At 41.3% G+C, this 19711-nt stretch overlaps 1 protein-coding gene across 2 annotated transcripts in view; it reads right to left on the bottom strand.

Annotated features, from left to right (window-relative positions):
- EIF4B (eukaryotic translation initiation factor 4B) overlaps positions 1-19488 on the bottom strand; it is a 29513-nt gene extending 10025 nt beyond the window's left edge. For both annotated transcript variants that reach the window (XM_014847491.3, XM_014847492.3), the window contains exons 1-8: positions 19270-19488; positions 11500-11637; positions 9923-10131; positions 7262-7378; positions 5341-5395; positions 4551-4685; positions 644-781; positions 359-532 (exon numbers count right to left, since the gene is read on the bottom strand). In XM_014847491.3, the coding sequence (XP_014702977.1) occupies positions 359-532; positions 644-781; positions 4551-4685; positions 5341-5395; positions 7262-7378; positions 9923-10131; positions 11500-11637; positions 19270-19282 (979 nt within the window). In that variant the 5' untranslated portion in view covers positions 19283-19488. The remainder of the gene's footprint in view (positions 1-358; positions 533-643; positions 782-4550; positions 4686-5340; positions 5396-7261; positions 7379-9922; positions 10132-11499; positions 11638-19269) is intronic.
- Positions 19489-19711: the final 223 nt, after the last annotated feature.

Here is a 19711-nt window from a genome sequence, read left to right as displayed (position 1 = left end):
CAGCCACAGTATATAGCTGTATATCCTAGTTCTCAGTCATTCTAGTTCCTCTCTGTGGGACGCTGCCACAGCATAGCTTGACGAGCAGTGTGTAGGTCTACACCCAGGATCAGAACCGGTGAAGCCCAGGCCGCTGAAGCAAAGAATGTGAACTTAACCACGTGGTCACGAGGCCGGCCCCTCACTATGTCATTCTTATCCACTGCTCTTTCTACTATGCCCTGCTGCATCCTTTACAATGTGTAATTTCTATTTGTGCCCACTTAAGGGGTTTGAAACCTAACAGAAAATTTTCCAATCAAGTGTCTCCAGTGGTCTGCATCGAGAGGGAAAAAAAAAGAAAAGAAGAAAAGATTACCTCTATCATCACGCCTATAATCATCCCGAGAGTAATCATCTCTGGAGCTCCATGACCGATCGTCTCGTCTGTCGTATCTGTCTTCATAGCGGTCCCCGCCTCCTCTGTAGTCATCATCCCTACGGTACCCACTACCAAATGCTCTTCTGCCACTGCCTATCCTGGAATCATAGCCTGTAAATATATCCCAAATTGTGACCATCAGACTGGAGATAAATTAAAAAAAAGGCAACAAAGGACTTCTTGCAAGAGAACAATTAATAACTGAGCGGTGTCTACAATGACCTCTGTCGTAGTCTCTGCTGCCCCGGTCGTCGTAGCGATCCCGGCCCCCGTACCGATCCATATCCCGGCGTGGGCCGTCGCGGTAGCTGTCCCGATACCCGTCCCGATACCGGTCTGAATCGTAACGATCGCGATATTCTAGAGAGAAAAGAGGTAACACCAGTCCTTTTTCTTTGACACCACTAATAGAAAGAAAGAGGACAGCCCATTAGGTCTATTTTATGAGTTTACATTCACTGCTGTGTCTCTTTTTATAAAAATGCATGACATTATATTCAAAGTGGAAGAATTTGTATCGAATTAAGTTTTCTTGGTATTTATTTGATTTAAAAAATTTTCTGGGGGACGGCCCCGTGGCCAAGTGGTTAAGTTCACGCACTCTGCTTCGGTGGCCCAGGGTTTTGCTAGTTCGGATCCTGGGCGTAGACATGGCACCGCTCATCAGGTCACGTCAAGGTAGCGTCCCACATGCCACAACTAGGAGGACGCACAACTAAAATATACAACTATGTACTAGGGGCCTGGGGGAGAAAAAGCACGGGGGGGAGAAAAAAAAAGATTGGCAACAGTTGTTAGCTCAGGTGGCAATCTTCAAAAGAAAAAAAAAAAATTTTCTCTGCTGATTCAATAAATGCTGTGCCAACAATTTAGGAGGGAGTTAGGAGAGAAAAATCTCTATATATCCTATGAGTTTCCAGGATTAAAGATTTAAACACTAAAAAATGTGAGCACAAAACACCAAAAGAAAACAGTTGGAATCTTTCATGCTCAACACTAGAGAACCAATGAAAGACCACTCAAAAAGTTTAGCACAGGGAAATAGACACACAAATTGGAGGTGAACAAAATGAGAAAAACATATGCGACAGACGACAACAATGGGTTAATTACCTTCTCCTTAAGTAACAGAAACTACAATTAATAGGACAATGTTTTCCCCACCAAAATGGAGAAGAGTAAACAAACCATACATCTTGTGTTGGCAAAGTTCAGGGGAAGAAGTCAATTCCTGTGCCCTACTGCTGAGTTCAAAATAGCACCAACGCTCTGAAAATTGTTTTAAAACTGCACATTAAAAGCTGTTAAATCATGCATGTGCTCTACGCCAACAATTCAAATTCCAGGAATTTGCCCCAAGGAAACACCTGGACATCTTCTACAAACACATGTACAAGGAGGTTTACTGCGATGCTGTTTATAATGTTAAAGTTGTTGAGTGCACAAGCTATAGGTTAAATAAGTCAGAGGGCACAAAGCAACCATTAAACATTGAATTAGAAATGTATTCACTAAATTTCTTCACAACACATTTGAATAAAGTATGTTATAAACTGTATTTTACACACATTCACGAGTACCAGTAACGGAGGCCCCTAAATGCCAGAAATTTGTGTAAAAGAATGTCATAGCTCAAGGTGCAAATTGGACAGCCTAAGTCATTTCTACAAGGGGTAGTGGCAATTTAGCTTCAGCTGATTTGCTAGATCTTCCAATTTTCTGAGAGAAGCTGGGAATCCACATTTTTATGTGAAATAATCTCAATTTCTAAACATGAACCAACTAATTAGAAAAACTTTAAAAACATTTTGAGTAATAATTAACGTGTGCAGACCAAACAGGGATCTCATTTTTATGACTGCTTCCTCTTAAAAATGATTTCATTTTGGAAACATCATTTTTTCTATTGGACATTCATTCACTCCTTGGTAGTTTAAATTTTATAAATTAAAAGACACGCTAATGTTAGTAAAACAATTATGTACAGGAGACAATCTAAAACAGAACTCAAAAAACAAAAAAATCAGCCATGTGTATATTTTGAAATATACTTTCTGGACAAATTGTGGAGAACTTCTGGAGAGGCAGATAAACTCTATACTTGATTTTATTTTAAATAATATTAAAATGATAATAAGCTTGCACTGAAAAAACACAGATCAATCCATAATTAGTATGCGGTTACTAAGACAGTCAGCCAGGAAATACACAAGTGTTTGCTGAGATTTCTCAGTAATATTTAGTATATTACGCCCCCCACCCCGTGTCTTTTACGGGCCCAGTGTCTGGATGGAGTCTCTAACCTCTCGATAGGGCCTGGGATCTCTAACACGTTGGCAGAGCTGACTCTGAGGCCATAACCGCAAGTCTCACAATTAGCAGCTTTGGATAACACCAGCATGCTCACTCTTTCTTGTTATCCATCCTGCTTGTTCTAAATTCAAGGTTTCAGGTGAGAAATAGTCATGGTCCCTTGATTCAAAACAGGACCCTTGGTCTGACTGCTTTTTCTTTCAAGAGCCATTTCTTCCTGTTAACAATAGAACCTCCGCATAAACGCTGAAGTGAAGTACCTCAGGCAGTTCTCCCCAAGGCTCGTGGGGGCACAGAGACTCGTGAAATCAGATATAACCCCACTCCTTCCTCCTCCTGCATCTTACTAGGTTAAGGAAGACTCTTCAAGTAGGAATTCTATCTTTTACTGCTTCCTCTATTTCGTACAGAGCTCACTAGGTGTCTCACAAAATTATAACGTTTGTGAATGTAAATTGTACTGTCCATTTCTTTTCACTTATAAAATATTTCAAAGATACAGGAAAGTATAGAAGCAATTATAACAGACTTACGACCTTGTACTTAGGTTTAGTGGATAGCAATATTTTGCCATGTATATTTCAGTTTTTAAACATTAAAGTAGTATGTTACAGACGCAGCTAAAGCATTCTTTCCACCCTACATCCACAATCATAAGGGTGATTACATCACTATGCATATACTTTTATAACTTATGTATTAACACTGTATGATAGTTTTCCAGTTTTTACACATTTTTGCTTTTCTGCTCATAAGAATGGGTTTTGAATTTTATCCCTATTGTCACATGTACATTATGCTATAAAGTATTCCATTATGTGGACAAATCACTACTTAGTCATTTCTTTAACGAACAGCAGATTCTTTCCATTTAAAATTATAAAGTGTTGAGTCTTTCTTCATGTATTTCCATGATTTTCTCCATAAAGGTCTTACAAAGCTTTTGTTAAACTTTGGTGGTGTATGTAAACGCTGTAATTCACCCCAACTCCGACCCCACGACATTCTCTAGTCCTCTTCTCTAAATTATATTTTACCTATTTGCGTATTGTTTCTCTCCTCCAGTATAAACAATGTCCAATGAGGACAAAACTTCTGTCTGTGTTGTTCACTGCTCTATCCTGAGCTTAGAACAGTATCTAGCAAATGGCAGACACTTAGTATTTCTGAAGAGAATGAATTTTATTTTAAAAGGTATCTTAAAAAATTACATTTTCATTGTTTGTTGCTAGTAAAGCAACCAATTCTGTATATTGCTCTGAGCCCAGCAGCCTTCCCAGCTCTTGTTAGTTCAAGTCGCTTACTTTGTGGCATATGTTGGGTTTTTATAAACTACTGTCTCAAAAAAAAGAGAGAAACATCGCTTTTATTCTTTGTTTGATAAGGTTTAAAAAAAATTAGTAATTTATAAAATCTTCTTCTGTATCTATCAATTCCTTTGTATAATATCAAAAATTTTCCTTGGGGCTGGCCCCGTGGCCGAGTGGTTAAGTTCGCGCGCTCCGCTGCAGGCGGCCCAGTGTTTCGTTGGTTCGAATCCTGGGCGCGGACATGGCACTGCTCATCAAACCACGCTGAGGCAGCATCCCACATGCCACAACTAGAAGGACCCACAACGAAGAATATACAACTATGTACCGGGGGGCTTTGGGGAGAAAAAGGAAAAAAATAAAAAATCTTTAAAAAAAAAAAAATTTTCCTCTATCTACTGCCCCCCTTTCTATCTGCTAATGCGATCACCTACATTAACACATTCGTCCTATTAAAAACAGCCCCCAGAACGCAGAAGAAACTAACTTGACGCAAACGGACTTACTGTCTCCAAAGCTGTCGTCGCCTCTTCTGGGCGGGTAGTCATCAAAGCTGTCTGTAGCAGGCCGGGCCCTCCAGTCTGTATCTGTCTTGTCAGAATCTCGATTTCTATCTCGGCCAAAAGAACGATCATCCCTGTCTACAGTTAGAAAAAACAAAACCCCCCAAGTTAGCTCACAAAAACTTTTGCCCAGTGTTTCTCACATGCACAGAAACCCTGGCTCAATATACTATATTTCTCTCTCATATCACAGCGCCACTGTGAAGTTGCCCCAGGGCCCATCGGCGCACACTTCAGCTCAACTGGGCAGTTAATTTGCTCACATCTATTCTGATGGCTTAATGCTAATCTGTCTCATCTTCTGTACAGGCCAGGAGCCCCTGAAACATACATGAATTAGGCCCCTCTTGTGTCCAATGTGCTTCAAAGTACCTAATCTATTTATTACATATTTAAGGTTCATCTAGGTCAATCAAGGTTCTTCAATCTCAACACTACTAACATTTTGAGCTGAATAATTCTTTCTTGTGGGGGGCTGTCCTACGCATTAGAGGATTAATCCCTGGATCCTATTAGATGCCAGTAGCACTCCCTGCAGTTGTGACAACCCCAAATCTCTAAACACTGACAAATGCTTCCTGTGAGGCAAAATCATCCTCAGTTGAGAAGGAGTGCTCTATATGCAGGTAGGCCTACACTATCTACCTCTATTAAAAGTTTCTTGGAAAGGGCACCTCTGCTTTGTCATCCTAGGGCCATAACAACACAGGAAAACTTCCATCAGCTTTCTTACCTTTGTCCTGTGCTTGATCAGCAACGTCCACTCGAATTCTCCTGTTACCTAGAGACTGAGAGCATAGGACCACATTAACCAACCTTTTGCCCCATTATGCACAAATCCTATGAGTGACCTTGAACGTCGGGGCATAGCAGAGGCACTGGGGGAAGGAAGATAAAGGAAAAACACTGTAATCTAGCCAACACTCCAAGTTGTTGGCTAAAGAATCCTTTATAAAGACTTGAAAACTGAAATAACCCCTTAGAATAAACAAGTTTAAGTTGGGATTAAAAGACTGTCACGCCAATTATCAATATTTTTATAAAGCCAGATTTCACAGAATAAAACTCTTTAACTACTGAAGGTAATTTGTCAAGTGTAATAAATAAACAATCTCCAGACAACCAGTTAAATAAAAAGCATATTTGGGTCCAGAGCAACTATTCATTCAAACATTTAAGGAGTCCCTACTATGCACCAACAAAGTTGCATAAAGCAAGGTCTGCCTGTAACCTTGAGTTCTTTCACTCAGTATTACCTTTGCATAAATCAGTTCCTCCAGAATACCCTCTGACTTCCTTTTCCCACATTATTATTTGTATACTTTAAACCCAACTAATTCTACTGATTTTTCCTCATTTCATAATGGAATCCAGAGTTAAAGAAGGATAATAGTGAATTTTAGTTAAAAACATCTGGAATTATATTAAATACCAACTTGATAAAATCTCTAAACACAAAGTAACTCCTAAGTCTGGACCATGACACCATTTTACATAATAGTTAATCTAGCAAACTTCAGATAACAATTGTATGGTATTCTTTTTCTTATCCAGACCGAGAAGTCAAAATTTAGTAATGTTAATAAAATCTAAAAATGATCTGAGAAGAAAGACTTGGGAACAGCTTTAGCTTTTCATATATTTAACTACATACATGAATTTTATCTCTGACACTTCCTTCAGATTATCATGGTGGTAACTCAATTATTAGACAGGAAAAACATTTTAAGAGGTGTTGATTTCAATCATGTCAAATGGCAGATTTGGACCATAGAATTATGGCACAGACGGCAGTGGAAACTGCCTTCTCAACAATGAGGGGTTTTTGGAATTTGAAGAGGAAAAAAGCCTTTTTTCTTTCTACATGTAATTGGTTAGATTTCTAAAGTCACTAGAGAAAAAAAGCAGTTCCTGGATTAGAAACTTCCTTCATTAACAGGTAACTAAACGCTTTAAAATCCTGTTGGACTAGCCTAAGAATCAGCGTATGGCACCACTCACTCAAGTCACCATGTTACAATCAGAGAGCGCCCCCACTCCCCTCATGGACTGACAGCTGAATTTCCCCTCCCTACTGAACCCTAGTGTGTCTGGATAGAAAACACCTACGGGCAATGATAAAAAGCAGAAGGACTGAATGTTTACTGTCACTCTCCTCTCAGAGATTCCTAGGAGCATGTATTACAAATGACACTCTAGTGAGAAATGCTTCTGCACCCTCTTAAAATTATCAAAAAGCACTACTACTTCCCTGAAACTGAGATAATCCCTTTTAATACCAAACTGATTAATAGGATTTTTGTTTGCCTTGATCTGGTCAGATTATTTTGAAAAAAGCAAAAAGCCACGAGAGCTGAGGCAAAGCTGAGTGAATGAATGTGAGGTTCTATTAAAGAACTAGTGTGGTTGGTTTCTTCTACCATCTTCCGCTTAAGTACCTCCCTGAATTACTGAGACCTGCCAACCTTGCTGAACTGAGGGGTCACTTGCTACATGTTGAATGCTAAGCGTTACGATGTTAAACAATCTTGGCTTTTCTGTATAGATATTATGAGAATCTTTGAAATACTGACGCAAACCAAAAAAATAGCAGTTTGATAAGCGAGACTTGTTAAGCTCCCACCCCTCAAATTCCTCCTCTCTATTTTCTTTACCTCTTCATTGAGGCTCAGGGCACTGAGCAAGGAATCCAGGTCCTCAAATTCAGCATAACCAAAACCTTTCAACCTTTCTGGATTGCTGGGTTCACGTGGTAAACGCACTGCACTGATCTGAAGGAGTAAAGAAACAAAAATATTTCCCAATTCAATGTTCTTCATTTGTCTTTTTTTTCCCCTGCTCTTTCTCCCCAAATCCCCCCAGTACGCAGTTGTATATTTTAGTTGTGGGTCCTTCTAGCTGTGGCATGTGGGATGCCGCCTCAACGCGGCCTAACGAGCAGTGCCATGTCCGTGCCTGGGATCCAAACCTGGGAAACCCCGGGCTGCCAACGCGGAGCGCACGAACTTAACCACTTGGCCACAGGGCCAGCCCGTCTTCTTTTTTTGACCACTGTATGTGCAATGAATTTCTCTGAAGAATACACAAGAACCTAGTTGTCTCCTGCAAGAAAACTGGTGTAAAAGCAGAGAAGAGAGACTTCACTGTATGCCCTGTTAAACTTTATCAATTTCAACGATATCAAATTTAACCTTAAAAAAAAAAAAAAGCTAACACGAATTCAATGTACTCCTTGCATCCCTGACTTGCCTCATTCTACATTTCTAGTTTTTAGTTGTTTTCCAATTAAGAGCAACTATCCACAATTAGCTTATTTTAGCCATCTTTTTATGCTTTTATTTTACTTGGTTTTTAATACATATGTCCAATTCTCATTGCTCAGAAATTTGACTCAATTTTTGCCAAAAAGTTTTCTGGGCAGTGTATTTTTTGGAGACCTTAACTTATCTGAGAAATGTTATTGTCTTCATATATTAACAATAGCTCTAGCTGAAATCAAACACTGGACTGTAACTGCCCCTCACCCCTACTCCCTCTGCTGAATTCTAAGATGGCAAACCACTGAATTTTTACTTTTTTTTTTTGAGAAAAATTAGCCCTGAGCTAAGATCTGCCACCAAACCTCCTCTTTTTGCTGAGGAAGACTGGCCCTGAGCTAACATCCGTGCCCATCTTCCTCTACTTTAAATGTGGGACGCCTACCACAGCATGGCTTGCATATCCGTGCCCAGGATGCGAACCGGTCAACCCCGGGCAGCTGAAGCGGAACATGTGAACTTAACTGCTGCGTCACCAGGCCAGCCCCCTGAATTTTCACTTTTTGAAGCACAGGAAAAAACTCACACTAACTTGGTTTTAATGTCTTTTTTTTGGTGAAGAAGAGTGTCCCTGATCTAAGACCCAGGCCAACCTTCCCCTATTTTGTACGTGGGACACCGCCATGCCAAGGCTTGAGGAGCAGTGTGTAGGTCTGTGCCTGGGGTCCGAAGCCACAATCCCCTGGCCACCAAAGTGGAGTGCATGAACTTAACCACTACACCACAGGGCAGGCCCCTAACATGGTTTTAATTCGAGGTTAACTAGTGTTTTCTAACTGTAAGTTTCCAGGATTCTTTCCTTTTAAAGTTTCATAAAACATTCCTTGGCACTAATTTATATTTATTGTTTACAAGAGAGTATGCATTATCCGTTTCCAATTTCAGAACCTTTTCCACATGCTTTAGACTAGTTTCTTGCCATCTTTTTGAAGTCTTCTGTGTTCTTACCGTTTTGATTAACTTCATTTCTTCACTATTTTGCATATATTCAAGTTTACCTTCTACACCACTGACCGGATACTGTATTTTGGCTTGTGAGATACAGATTTTGTTACAGTCTCTTTTAAATCTAGTTTAACTCAGCTCATGAGTAGGAAAAGGAACAAAATCTGAAGGAGGGAAGCATCTACAGGTCGGTTCTAGAGCGTAAAGGTGAGGCCCTGACAGACCAGCCTGCTAGTTGTCCTACATCGTTACAGAGAGGACTTATGTCAGTCAGAACGGTCCTATCAGAAAGGCCAGTTACAGAAGTTGGCGGCCCAGTGCAGAGAACAGGATCTAGGAAAGGAGTCAAAAAACAGTAACAGCGAAGGAAGGAGCAGATTCTTAGAAGCAAGGTACTTTTTAAAAGCCAACAGAATTGGAAATTGTTCCTCATCCTCTCATTTTTTTAAGTCCTAAATATTTTTTAATCAAAGTTTGGAAAAAGCACTTCTGAGTACCTCTATACTCACTTTTTCTGGAATCTTCTAGGTCAGTGTTCCAAACATTTTGGTTTTGAAGCAAGCCTATAAACACTGTAAATTCCATTACATGTGGCACCCAGCCCACAGAACCTTAACAACAATCTTAGCAAACTGTTAACACAACTACACATCTGCTCAGTTAAACATATTCACATAAAAAATGAGAAAGTAATTTTGATTAAGCCTGAATGTCACTAACAGAAAGGCTGAGTTCAAAGAAACTTTCTTCCCACCTTTCGACATTTAACTGGGTATACTACCCTTAAGTTTTTAAATAAGAAGTGGTATAGGTTTTTGAGAGAATCTCTGTTATCAATAAGGTACTGTTAACTCTGCTGGTAAGACTGTCCAACTGATGTTGGATGAGAAAATTCTCAGCCAATGGCCAAACACCATTTAATCAATTATATTCCCATCTCTTCCAAGACTGACACAACCTCAGAATTGTCCTCAACATAGAAATTCAGAGCCAGTCACTACCAATACACTACCCTCCATATCTATTTTAATTGCCTATAACCTTTATACTTACATTTAATCCTCTAAAGAATTCCTTAATGGAATCTTCTGTTACATCATAGGGCAGGTTCCCTAGAAAAGCAGTGTAGGGTGGCGATTTGGGAAGACGGCTCCGGTCGATATTGGGTTCCCGAGCAGCCCGTGGAGCAGTGGGCAGGATGGACCGGTCAATTGGAGGTGCCCTATACACATCATCATCATTACTGTGCCAAGTGGTTGAAACTAGGACAGAAAAGTGGAGTCAAGAAATTAAGAGGCAACTTCCCTTACTGCCATTGTGTCAAGTATGAAATAAGCTGTATCAGGAAAGAAACCAATACGAAGGGTGGGGGTTCAATAATAAAGGCACTTTACAGAGAGAAAATGCTTCTGAAATGTTACAATCAGAAAAGCAATGCAGAAAGATTCAGTACCATCTCTTTGTTTCTAAGTACCTGAAAGCCTTTAAAGGGCCAGGCTTTTGTTAACAGAATCATGGTGACTCTTATTCCTTATGCAGCAAAGAAATGAGAGAATATCAACTACTATTTATGGAACGTTACCATGTGCCAGGTACTTTATATTCACTGTATGCCATCTTAGCTTTTTAACAATCCTGGGAGGTTGTTCCCCATTCCACAGGAAAGGAAACTCAGATTTCAGGGAGATTCGGGAGCTTGCCAAGGCCACACAGATGGTAGAGCAGCAGACAGCAGTCCTAGCAGAGCTAGGATTCAAGCCTGGTCCCTCTCACTCCAGAGGTATTTCACCACTACTGACTTCTCTCATATTCCTACCTTTTGGCTGGGGAAAGTGTTTTCTTCATGGTTTACCCTCCCCGTTTTTTTTTTTTTTAAATAAAATTCTACCCCCATAGCACTACTCATGAATTTGCAATTCAGGTATCAACACTTAGGGAAAGTACAATCTACATGAAATTTCTTATTATGAAAATAGGTCACAAAAGAAAAAGTATTCTTCAGTCTGCAATGAAAGCTTTCAGATGAAAAGGACGGGTGATCAGATTACGTCATACCCAACGATTGTATGGCTCCTGTCTGTTCCTGGCTACTCCTTGAAGGCACGGAGCTTGTCCAAATGATGCTCCAATGACTCTTCTGTAATTTCCCACCACTTGACTCTTCCCATTACTTTTCCTCAGCCCATTTTCATTTACCCAGGGACACTCTGACTTAAGACTAACAGCTCCTAGAACACATTATCCCTTGACTGACTATAAACAGCTTATAGATTACACTGCAATATCACTTTATGAGGACATCATAGAATTTTATACCTAAAAAGAAATAACCTAGCCTTTACATTTCAAATCGAGAAAATGAGGCTTTCTTAAAAGGATAGCATCTTGAGAAAAGTCTGTCAACGTAAGAGCCAGAACTAGCACTAAGCTCTCTTGAATCACTACTTCAGTCCCTATCACAAACTCTTACAGCCTAAACCTAAAATTCTATAAAATACAAACAAGATTTGAGGTTCTACAAAATGAGTAAGTTCCTTTCAAACTACAAGTGTGAACCATTATTATGGAATTGGTTTTATCTAGAAGATAATGAAAATTCCAAGCATGATGGAAAATACAAGAAAAATTACCATCTCCTTCCAGGTCGTCTGTTTCATCAGCCCAGCTGACTGGTTTGGGGACGTAGGTGCTTCCTCCACCAGTCCCTCCATCCTCAGCCAGAAAGTCTGTTAGGGAGATAGTCTTCCCCTTCTTATTCTTCTTTTTTGCTGTTTTAAAAAGGCAAGAGACAGATCACTCATCAATACTCAGGTATTCAGAGTTGTACAATGCACTATTGTTAAATATATTTATAAAGAAAGCAACATAAAGGACCACCAAAGGACTGGATTATGCACATTTATATAAAGGAATACTATGCAGATATAAACAAGAAGAAAGTGTAACACACTGGCACAGAGAGTCCAACAAGAAGTTAAAAAATGAAAGCTGCTGAGTACATGAGTCCCCTTTGTTTAAACACACACATTAACCATATGTACAGGAAAGGATCTAGAAGGATTTTCAAGTGTCCCCTCTGGGGAGTAAGACGGGTGGAGGTAAGCTTTTATTTCCTATTATCTTCACTCATAACAACATTTGAGATTTTTAATTTATCAACTACTCGTGCTTGACACAGGTTACTACATTTGTTGCTCCTGAGATACAAGGAAATAAAACAAAATCCCTAGCCCTAACAAGATATTCTATATGACACCTGAGGATTGTCTGACACTTGTAAAATAACCACATGAGGGAGGAATCATTACTATCAGTTACACAGAAGGAAACCAGGTCTCAGAGAGGTTAAAAGACTATCCTAAAGTTACAGCGCTATTCGATGCAGAGCTAGAATTAAACCCCAGGGTTGGATACAAGTCTAGGGCTCTTCTCACAGGAGCCCCGGCCTTCAGCAGCTTGTCATTAGTTCTACGGCAGGCCACCAAGACCACGGTCAAACGGTATACGCACCATCATCTCAAAGAGTTCAGATGGTAAGACTCACAGACACACAGTTGCATCTCTCTGCGCTCTAGGAAAAAAATTACCTCCTTCCCTACCTTAACAACACATATGAAGATGAGACAGGATACTAAAGGGAAAACCTAAGAAATCCCTAAGAATCAACACATTTAAATGTTTTCCATAGTTATGAAATCTTTAAGAATCTCCAAATGGCTCCATTTACAGTGGACTGACCTGGGCTCTTTAGTTACCACGCCCTCAGAACTTCTTCAGAGCCGCCACTAGCCAGCAGCTAATGCAGGAGAACCCAAGGACTAACTGTTCTAAGTTCTAGAACGGGTCCCCAAGAGCAGCCGCTACATGAGAAGCAAACAGCTTTGTTTAATAAGGATCCGTTTCATGGCGTTTACAACCATCAGTTCCCCCTCCAGGTTCCAATTCTCATCCACTTTTCATTCCGAGAGGAGTTAAGAATCTGTATCTTGATGCACTGTTTGCTTAACTGAAGATTGTGCTCTCACTTGGTATCTGCCTTTCTTTTAAAATCCAACTTTCAGAAAATAAAGATGACTTGATTGCTATGAATGCTATAAACAGCCTTCTAGACATAATATGACCCTCAAGTATTATGGTCTCAATGTGCAAACCAGATGAAGTTAGCTGCATTATTACAGAGAAAAGACGGCCTTAAATATGAAGTTTCCATGCTTCTCCCATGTGACTTATTACTAATCCTACTCCAAAAGTATCATTTATGATCAACCAGATTATATTCTGAATCTAGTCTACGCTTTGAAAGCAGGCAGTTATGCAGAGGCTGGGTTCTGTAGCATTGATATTGCCCCTAGCTCACATGCAAAGGCCAAGGGGAAATTTTAATCAGCTAATTTGAACAAGACATAAAGCATCTCTCTAAGGTAGTACACTTATAACGTATAGGCTTATTTTAGTCTTTTCCATATCTTCTAATTAAAAAATAAGTGTCTGGAACTAGTATGATGCTACCTAGAGATCCTCACTCTCATGGGGCTTAACCTAGTAGCATCAGCCTAATACCCAATTATTAACCTGTCTGGTCATTAGGAAAATAAAAATAGAACTGGTGGTCAGTCCATACAACGAGCTCAAGTTCAACACAAGAATAAGAATTTGTTAAAGGTGTCTCTTTCTCCTCTGTTCTACATACATATCTAACACCAAAACAGCAGAATCTGGAATTAGCTTGCCCTTTGGTCTGATATTGGCTTAAATCAACTTTCTAGGTCAGGGTTTCTCAATTTTTACCCCTTGACAAACAAATCTCACATTCTCCTTTAATGTTATTTGAAATTTCAAAACAATAAACTATATATCATGGCTAAAAAAGTTAAACCACTGTTAGTTTTACAACATCTTTTCATACTAAACACCTCCCCTTCCCTTCTGATTTCTGTCACCCCTCCTCCAAAAACTTCTGGTTGAGAAACCACTGTTGCAAGACAAATGGTTGTCACTTAAAGAGAGGCTAAAATTCCTTCACAAGACCTCTAACTTACGTTTCTTAAAATCTAGCAACAGCATTGACTCAGTCACAGTATCAGTAGCAGATTTAAAGGAATTAGCCCATAAAAAGTAAAATCAGGGGCTGGCCCGGTGGTGTAGTGGTTAAGCTCAGTGCGCTCTGCTTTGGCAGTGCGGGGTTGACGGATTTGGATCCTGGGCACAGATCTACACCACTCATCAACCCATGCTGTGGCAGCAACCCACATACAAAATAGAGGAAGACTGGCACAGATGGTATCCCAGGACCAATCCTCCTCACCAAAAAAAAAAAAAAAAAAAAAAAAAGCATGTAAAACCAATAAACCTAAAGCAGGTACCGTTTGCACCGCTCTGTTTTTATTACAACTGTGAAATGATGTTATCTAAATCCTCCACGCCCTCTGCTCCTCCAACACCTAGGCCCATTACATGCTTAGGATTTCAACAGTGTTCTCTTCTTTCTAAGTATGTAAAGTGTTGTCCAACGCTCCAAATGTATTAATCTCTTGCCACAATGACTGAACTGGCCAACTCTTAATTTTCTCTAAATCTTATGTGAATTGGTTAAAAAGTTAAACCAATAACGTCCTAAAACAAACAAAACAGGTCCCAATTATTTAAAACCAAACCCACACTAAGGGGGAAAAAACACGTCCCAGAAATTTTATTAAATCCCCTGCCTGCTGCCTCAATTACAACCCTAACTTACTGAACAAGTACTAGGTACTTGTGAAGCTCCTCATATACTCATACAGGTAACTACAAGGTCTTACAAAAAAAGCACTTCTCAAAACTTAAGTCTACAAGTCCTTAAACAAGAGACAATACATATGTGGCCTTCTTAATAAACAAACAGGGTTTGTTATGATAAATACATAAATACAACTAACCAGCTTAACTCAGAGTTTCCCAATTTCTGCACCATCGGCATGTTAGGCAGTATAATTCTTTGTTGTGGGGGCTATATTGTACATTGTAAGATGCTTAACAGCACCCCCAGGTTTCACCTTAGTGGCTAGTAGCAACCCCCAACCCCACCGTAACAACCAAAAATGCCTCCAGACATTGCCAAAATGTCCCCTGGTGGGTGAGACAAAATTCCCCCGGGATGAGAACCACTGTTCTAAGTGATGTTCTCACATCAATAAATAAAAGGACAAAGAGAAGGAAGGAAATGCTAGCCCTCTATAAAGCACACCAGCAGAAAAGTGACTGCCGGCAAGTGAGTCTTCAGGATTGCCAGGCTGCAGCAGGTAAAAAATATGCTTCCTTTACTTTTCTCAGAATGTTTTCCTGTTACTACTCCATTGTATTAGCAATAAAAGTACCAATTGATAGATACTGGAGTGATAAAATCTACAGACTGGCTGCTGGTTCTTTATTTCAAAACAAAGGATATCTTAAAGTACTGTAAACAATAAAGCTTATTTTTGTACAATACAGCCCTACTCCTGCATCTTTCTTGAACTAGTATCTCTTATTTAGGAAGGGGAATTCACAACTCTTACCATTCAGGCGAGGCTTTGTCAAAAATTAATTTCTTAATTTTAGATCTTGCCAGACTAAATCCCACTTATTTTATGGGGCTATCAACTCTTCTGAATATTTTAGTAACTACAGGCTAAGAAAGCCAGAGTGTCATAAAAACTTGTACAAGATCACAGCAGCATCATCCATAAGAGGCAAAAACTGGAAACAATCCAAATGCCCATCAACTGATGAATGGATAAAATGTAGATGTCCATGTATCAGATTTCGCAATAAAAAGGAACGAGTATCCAGACATCCTACAAAACACATGAACCATGAACACACGCTAAGTGAAAGAAGCTAGTGACACAAGTCCACGTACTGTACAATTCCGTTTATAGGAAATGTTCCGAGCACGTATACAAAGAAACAGTAGACTCGTGGTAGGAGAGGGAGGAGAGATGCCTGCTAATGGGTAAGGTGTTCCTTTTTGGGAAGTGAATCCTGCCAAATTCTCCAGAATTGAAAACTAATTAATGATTAACAAATGATTCCTTAAAGAAACAATATTTTATAAATGCAGTCAACCCAGGCAAAGACCAGAGCACCTACAACTAGACTAACCACCCTGCTTTTTACGCCCAGGCACAACAGAGGGCTTCACCAGGCAAGCCTCGCCTCACTGCGCTCTGGTTCAGCACAGCAGAGAACCCTGTCAGGACGAACAAGCCCCACCCACCCTTCCCCCTTGTGTTCAGCTGAGCGCAATGCCCAGTTTCTTCATCTGACACGCTGAGGAAAATGGCATATTGCCCTTTCCTTACCTCTCCACAGACACTCAATGTGGTCATTTACATAAAAAAACCCAAAATAAGTGCTTAACACACATCATGCTAACCACTACACAAAGTACTTGGAACTTCTCTGTAAGAGATGAGCTGTAAAAATTCAAGAATAACTTCTTGCTTTGGGCATTTTCCTACCATTAGGACCACGGCGATATCTATTACAAATCTAAGAAACTGACTTTGGTATGTGCACTTGTAAATGTACATAGACATACCTAATTACAAGCACTTGGTTTTTTAAAAAAAATCTCTGAACTCTTTCCCCTACCATCATGAAAGGAGAACAAATTCTACAGTGTTGTGAGATTAATATGAAGTAGTAGGGTATTCTATCTCAAGCCATACATATACGGTAGAGAAAGATTTCAAAGCACAGACTTTTTTTTTTTTTTTTACAATGACATTACTTAGAAACACTATGTTTTACTTTGACACTACTCTCTGTATTTGTACTTGAATTTTTATAAGGAGTTTTAGTGTTGCTCTTCTGAATCTGGGTATCTTCCTCCCACAATAACAAATATATGGCAGAGGATGCGATCTGAAAACAGGTAGTATGTGAAGAGCATACAATGGCGATCACTGAAACTATTTTTAACTATAAGGGTCAGTATTTCATGAAAACAACCACTGGCAACCATCATCTCCCCATGAAAATAAACAAGATGCCACATACAATGGCATTTTGAAGTGTTACGCAAGTGAAAGGCATTGTGGGGGCACCCACACACTATTTCCAATTTTAAAGCTTTTTAGTGTCAAAAAACGTTAACCTGTCTTCAAACACATTTGATTCCTACAGGCAAGGAGAGCAGATTCAATAGTCAGCTCTAGGACACTTTCAGTTCTTGAAGGTCAATAATGGGTCACAATGGATACTGGAGCTGCTGCAAAGAATTTCTAGTCTCATTTAACAGCAGAAAAGGCCTATGAAATTTTATCATGTATTTTCACTGAGAGTATATAAGAATATGTAATATATAAGACTTATATAAGATCAACAAGACACTGAGCATTATCAAGGAATATACTGAAAATACACTAAGAATTTTATAGTCTCATCAATACAGCCAGATCTGCGAATCCTGGTCACTCCACTAAGTCCATGCGATCAGAAGATTCAAAGTAGGGAAAGAAATGTGATAAATCTCAAATTCTTCAAGGGCACACCATCGGACGTAACCTTGTGCTCAGATATTAGCATCGTGTCCCTCACATATCCTACACAAGCTAAAAAGATTTCTGGAACGGAATTAAAGGAGATGAGAGCTTCCAAGGGGGTAGAGTAAATACGGAAGAGCAGGTGAAGGGGACAAAAACTAAGCAAACCCCTTCACCCAGTGCAAATTCCACTTCACTGTAAAATGAAGTACACGGAGAGTTAATGTCTTCCACCTGTAAAAACTCCACAAAAGGTATGGAGAAAGGTCATACAGGCTTTTCACTAAATTATACACTAAGCCATCAGGATGGCAAATCCAGGCCAAATAAGTAATCTACTTCAGAGGAAGCTTTTGGGGAGCATCTCAAACTTATGATGACACAGAAGCCAACTTTGTTATTTCCAAGTTGATAATGGAAAAGAGTCAGGAGTCTGAAGGATTTCCACCTACAAGCAGTGAGATCTTGAACAAAATTTCATTTCCTCAGCTGGGAGACACCACCGCCTGCCTACATTCTCTCACAGAGGATCAAATAAGACAACATATATAAAAGCGTTTGGTCAAGTGCCACACCAATGAAAAGAATTATGCTCGAATGCACTTCAATTGCCTCGACATCTTCCGAAGACATACATAATCCTTAGTTTCCTACGTAATAACAGAGAAGATATATTCTTGGCGAGAAATGAGTGTCCAGAGATAGCAGGGTTTAACAAATGTTTTGTAGAATGGAGGGTCATGCCAGGAAAAAGAAACTATACCCCCAAACTAAAATTCATGCCACAAAATGTTGCACAGCTCCTTAAGTCCATCAGAAATGCAAATAGACCTGCATGACAGGGACATTCTCTCCCCCAAAGAAGTCTAAAAAAGAAACCAACTCCATCCCCGGGCATTATTTTCAAAGCACTCTCTAGTAGTTACGCACTTACCTAAAAAAAATAGAGAGCTGAACTCTACCACTGGAACTATCAAAATTCAACCCAAACGGAAGCTGTCAAGGTATTTGATCTTGTGCCCCATTGTGTCTCCAACACCTAGAACGGCGCCTGGCACATAGTTAGCGCTCAGTAAGTATGTGTTGAATAAGAAAAAAAGCCCAGAAAAAATCTGCGTCTCCACCCTTGCTTCCTCTCCGCCGACACGTGGGCGCACCGCACTGGGTTCCCTACCCCCACCTAACTCCAGCAGCTTCAACCTCCAAACCTAACACATTTACCCTTGGGAGAACACAGGGGTCGGGCCACCCTCTCAAAGGAGAAGAGCAGAAAGTGGAAGGACATAAAGGAAAGCAACACAGACGAGGAAAACCTTCCCATCTGGGCTCGCGCGCGTGCTTTCAAGGCGCGCCTGTCTCCACTACCCAGGTCTTCCCTACCGCGCACGCGCACCGCCGCCTTCCCCCGCCCCTCCACCGACTAGCGCTCGCGTTCTAACTGCCCCCCCTTTTATTCCCCTGCCCCCCCTCGCAACGGCCTCGCGCCTCGGAGACCTGGTCTAGTGTGCACCCGTCCGCGCGGCAACCGCCTCCTCCCTTCCTCCACGCCTTCCCGCGGGCGCAGCGCTTCCCGGCCACGAGAAGGCCTCCCGCTTCCCGCACATCTCTCTGCGCCTCCTGCTCACTCCAACTCGAGCCAGAGCCCACCATCACGCCCCACTCCAACCTCGCGAGGACGGGGTGAAAAGGGTGTGAGGGGGAGGGGAAGGACACCTTCCCCTCCCCCCAAAACATCCCAAGGCGATAACCTAACACGGCCAAGCCGCCAGCCTGCCGCAGCCCCAAAACCCGAAGGGAAGCCGTGACGCCTGCTCCCCGACTCCAGGGAACTCAGGGATCAGGTTCGGAGAGTGGCTTCGGACCGCGGTCCTTGGCCGCGCTCGGCCGCTCACTCACCTGAGGCCGCCATGTTGGGAGAGGGAGAGAGAACGCAAAAGACCCGGATGAGGCAGTCACGTGATTATAGCGGGCGCGTCGGGCTGGGAGACGTGAAACTGGGAGGGGGCGGGGAGGTGAGGAGGGACACAGGAGGCGGGGCGGCGCTGCTCCGGGTTCGTAAAGCAGCGCGAGGAGGTGGCGCGGCGTCCGACGGGAAGACCTGCGCGACATGTGGCCAAAGGGGTGGGGCCTGGGCTGTCGCGAAACCCCTCACGCTTTACGTAGGGCAACGCGCGGCCGAGGGGCAGGGTCTGAGCCCGGGGCGGGGTCTCCGATCCGCAGACTTCCGGCCGGCGGGGAGGGCGGAAGGTGTGGACCGCCCTTGCTGGTTCCGCGGCTCGAGCCGGAATGCGGGCGGCTGGAACCCAGAACCCGTGTGCCGTGGTTGATTTTCTGGAGG

Source organism: Equus asinus, chromosome 22, assembly GCF_041296235.1.
Source record: "Equus asinus isolate D_3611 breed Donkey chromosome 22, EquAss-T2T_v2, whole genome shotgun sequence".
In the NCBI taxonomy this organism is placed as follows: domain Eukaryota; kingdom Metazoa; phylum Chordata; class Mammalia; order Perissodactyla; family Equidae; genus Equus; species Equus asinus.
The sequence above is the reverse complement of the archived record's forward strand: the minus strand, read 5'-3'. Positions and strand labels throughout refer to the sequence as shown.